This window comes from Trachymyrmex cornetzi, unplaced genomic scaffold (assembly GCF_001594075.2).
Source record: "Trachymyrmex cornetzi isolate Tcor2-1 unplaced genomic scaffold, Tcor1.1 scaffold16, whole genome shotgun sequence".
In the NCBI taxonomy this organism is placed as follows: domain Eukaryota; kingdom Metazoa; phylum Arthropoda; class Insecta; order Hymenoptera; family Formicidae; genus Trachymyrmex; species Trachymyrmex cornetzi.
The window spans coordinates 5,217,156-5,221,624 of NW_017296201.1; the positions used below are offsets into that span (position 1 = coordinate 5,217,156).

At 33.9% G+C, this 4,469-nt stretch overlaps 1 protein-coding gene across 1 annotated transcript in view; it reads left to right on the forward strand.

The window, feature by feature from the left end:
* Positions 1 to 4,463, forward strand: part of LOC108758920 (virus-induced RNA 1) — a 37,089-nt gene extending 32,626 nt beyond the window's left edge. Inside the window, exons 3-4 of the mRNA XM_018504158.1 lie at positions 608 to 717; positions 4,060 to 4,463. Coding sequence (XP_018359660.1) covers positions 608 to 717; positions 4,060 to 4,290 — 341 coding nt within the window. The 3' untranslated portion in view covers positions 4,291 to 4,463. The remainder of the gene's footprint in view (positions 1 to 607; positions 718 to 4,059) is intronic.
* Positions 4,464 to 4,469: the final 6 nt, after the last annotated feature.

The window sequence follows — 4,469 nt, forward strand, 5'->3', positions numbered from 1 at the left end:
ATGAATCCGAGAAGAAAATTCTTACGGTGTTCTTTTGTAAATTGCGTATTAAAATAATAGTGACTGTATTATTGATAATATTATAAATGTTTATAGTTTCATAAATTAGTTTTCTTTACAGAATAGGATATATCTTTATTTATAGACTAGGAATGTTGGCATTATTGCCTATTATGTCAGTTTTGGAACCTATTTTGTCAGACGCTCATTTTTGCATAACTTACGAAAAACTTAATTGCAAAATTGCAAGCAGTATTATAAAAATTGCTTATACTATGTGATAGAAGACACTTTTTACTTTGTATTTATGTTTTTGAAGTTGTATTTTTACCTTTTGTTTAAGAAATATTGTTTAAAAACAAAGTGGTATGTCGATATCGGTGACCTTCTTCTATTAATTAATATTTACTTCAATAAATATTTACTAAATACTTATTAAAAAAATGATAATTGCATCAAATTGATGGTTCTTATACCAAAAATAAATATATGTTTATATTTAGTAAATATTTAACTTTAACATTTAGTGTTATTCAAACAAATATTTATTAAAATTTAGTATGTTTACAAGGATTCTCTTTCTAATTTCTGCTTTTGATTTTTTCAGAAAGAATAATACAAAATCTCAGGCGAACTTTCTCAGGAGACATCACGAGTCTATTCCATGAAACAAACATTCCTATTCCTGAAGGCGCGAACACAACATCCACAACCAAGGTAAATACTCAACAGATCCAATTTACAAATCAGTAATTCACAAAAGTCTATAATCGATCAATAGAATTATTATCACAGTTCTTTTTAAAATCCTGTTCGATTCGTGTATTCTCGCGTCAGACCGAATTTTGGTCCGGAAACCGTTCGTCAAGTAACGAATCAACCGTTCGCCAAGAGCCGGCAAGAGCAGAGTAAAATAATCCCCGACGACACGCAGAGAGGAAACTCCGCGTCGCGCCAGTCCGGGCCGGACGCGTCGCGGGGAGATAATGCATCGCTAGCAATTTACGTACACGTGTAAACTGCAACGAGATGACGACAGTGGAACATAGAAGGACGGGAGGAAGAGAGGATCCCCTTAACAATAGCGCGGTAGCGCCAAGTGTACGGCAACGGGGGAGGGTGATCGGATTACCGCATTTCCCGTCGCGTATTGTTACACGCTCAGAATCTGCGCGCCGCCAGATCTCTCCGATATGTAAGTCGCTTAACGCGTAATGCGACTTGCTGCACAAAGCACGACTAACGGAAGTGGATAACTGCCCGCCGAAAAGTTCGTCCGCTGCTTGATCGTGAATCCTACTTCTCGGACACTGGCGCTGCGTCATCATTCGTAGGAGAAAAAAGAGAACAGAAGACAAAAGAGTCTTTTCTGAGATAAGGGAGATGACGTGGTAAAATCACCTAAAAAAATGTATTAATTGTATCTTAATCCTAGGACCCAGTTTCACAACTCACAGTTAACTCTTAACCGAGGTTACTTATTCCTCATCTCTTTCTAATGCTAGAATTGGAAAGAGATAATGAATCCAGAGACACGGTAGTGGCTCGGTATTAAGGATGCCGCACACAAAATTCCATAACAGTATACGTAAGTTGTAAACTTAAGCCGATGAGCCAATCAGGATACTGCTTTAGATTGCATAATCTAACGGAAATGGAAATAACAGTAAACTTATCCATAACCTCGTAATAAAGTGAATTTCAATAAAGTGAATTTCCGGTTGAAACTCGCTTTATGGATAAGTTTACTGCTATTTTTTTTCCGTTAGAGTACGTAGATCTAAAGCAGTATCCTGATTGGCTCATCGGCTTAAATTCATGTCTTAAGGTTACTGTTATAGAAATTTTGTCTGCGATAGCCCTAAGAAAATGCGTAGCGTTTTAAGTTGAACCTCGGTTAAGAGTTAACCATGAGTTGTGAAACTGAGCCTATAACATACACATAGGTCTCCCAGACCCAATCGAAATGTCGCTTGCTCCATATACAAAGAAAATGAAGAATTTTTATTTATAACTCAACAATATAAAACTTTTTGGCATACAAAAGTTTACAACCTATGCAAATATATTTCTAAATCTCAAAGCTTTAAAATGAAAAAAAGAGAGTCTAAAAATATCAATCTGAAGTGAAGTTACAGCCTATCAAAGTTACAGTGGGTTTTTCAGATACATGGTGTGTGTTTCCAGAAGTTTTCGAAAGATTTGTGTTCTAGAGTTAAATTGGGTTTTACTCAAATTTGTTGAAAGTCATATAGGATCAGTTTTAAAGAAAATTGTTAAAACAATTATTAAATGTACTAAATTTTTATTTACCGATATAAGAAAATGAATAAGTATTTTTGATCTGCATATCGAGTTAAGACGATCAGAAACGACTTGTTCCGAAACAAAAAATTTCAGAAAATGAAAAAATAGATAATTATATTTAATTTTTTATTACATGAAAGCTTTAAAAAGAGAATCATATTACATTAGTAGCATTAAGTACATTATGCATGCAATTAAGTATGCTAAAATCTTATTACAATGTCATCATTTCTTATATGAATTGTTACTGAAAATTTTTATCAAATAATATATAATATTATTTTAGATAAATTTTATATGAAGTAAAGCATATTAAATGAAAAGTAGACAATATACATTATTCTTTAGAATTCTTGTAATTAAGGTGATAGGTCCGACCTGTGATCTCGTCCTCCTACGAAGCTGAACGAGATCTTTTCTTCTTTTTATAAATTTTTCGCACTACCATATTATTATCTGCAATAATCGAAATATTTATAATCGCGAGTTTATCTCATTAAAAAGTATCGGGATTTGAATCAATCTCATTTATTAATAATACCTCTTACCGTTCAAACGTCGAGGAATTAAAGTTACAAATGCAAAAAAAATGTAAGAACGCATTAAGAGCGATGATATGTGAAATTGAAACGTGATTTAGCATTTTATTATAAAAATGTAGAAATGTTGTAAAGAGAGATTTTTTCCTTATTACGCTTTCACACGTAGAAAGGTATAGAAAGTTTAATTACATATAGCGATTCTAATAATTCATACTGAAGCATGTATCTCTTTGTTAGCAGAGTAAACTGCATTGCATCGCACTGTCATGCACTAAACGCAGTTAAATCCACGCAGCGTTGCAAATTCTTCAATAATGGAGCTTAATTAATTTTGACGATGCGTTTGTCAGTTATAGAACTGCAAATTGTTCGATAAACTCGTTTGCATCCCTGTCTGAACCAGCTCTCGTTCCTTCTGGAACACGTGTGATGTGTACCATATTACGCTATCTTTCCGAAGAACTTCATTATAACGAATCGGATTACATTTGGAGATTGAGAAAAAATTCGCAAATTGTTCAAATTCAAGTTCCAATACTAGGATTTCTTCTTTTAAACTAAATTCACACTCGACTTTATATCTCAATAAGAAATACCGAAGACGCAGTATTTCAGATTACAATATGGTACCACAAAACTAGAAATCAGAGAAACAAGGAATTATCAAGAAAATTGAAAACGGTTAGGGAAATCAAGGAAAAGTCAGGGAAATTTGCAAAATTTTCTGGAAAATTACAATTCTTGAAAAAAGTTTAATACACGTACATTACACCTACGCAGTTTTGGAATATTGCTAACTTAACAATTAAAAATGCAAGCAGTGTCAGTAAACAATAATTACATAGTAAAAAATAAAATGTTAATTTTAACTTAAAGACATACAGTGAACTTTCGGAGGCATGCAAAAATGTTAAAATTAACACAAAGATGTCACCGAAAATTCACTACTCTTTAAGTTAAAAATTAACATTTTAATTTTTTACAGTGTAATAATAATTTACACTGCTGTGTTAAATTGGTCTCTTAACAAAATATTTAACGATTTTCAAATTACAATGGAAATACAAAAAAATTTTAAATATTATACAAAGTCAGGGAAAATCATGAAATTTGGTCTGGTAATTAAGGAAAAGTTATAATTTTAGGACGAGGTATTTGTAATAATCCTGATGCGGTTAATCTCTGATTCTCACAAATGGTCTGATTGCAGATCATTGACGGCCATGTGGTGACGCTCAACGAGACAACATACTCAAGAGGCAATGAAAACGGTGACATCTCGTTCCGTATTCGTATAATCGACGTGAAGCCACTAAACGAGACTGAAGTGATCGGGGGAGGTAGCACGGAGCAACCGTCAGAGCCGGACCCGGGGAGCCGCGAGACGGTCGAGGAGTTCAACAACGAGATACCGAAAAACACGGAAACGCTGACCGCTTAAAAAGTGGTCAGTCTGCTCGCGAGACACGCCGACAATCAGCGATGTCCGAGTGGATTTTATGGAGAGGAAGGAGTGACCTTTATTTCATGGCTGTAGTAGAGTAACTTTGATGCCACACCGCGGTGTGTATCATATTAAAATATAAAGCATTACTGTAATATAATATATATATATATATA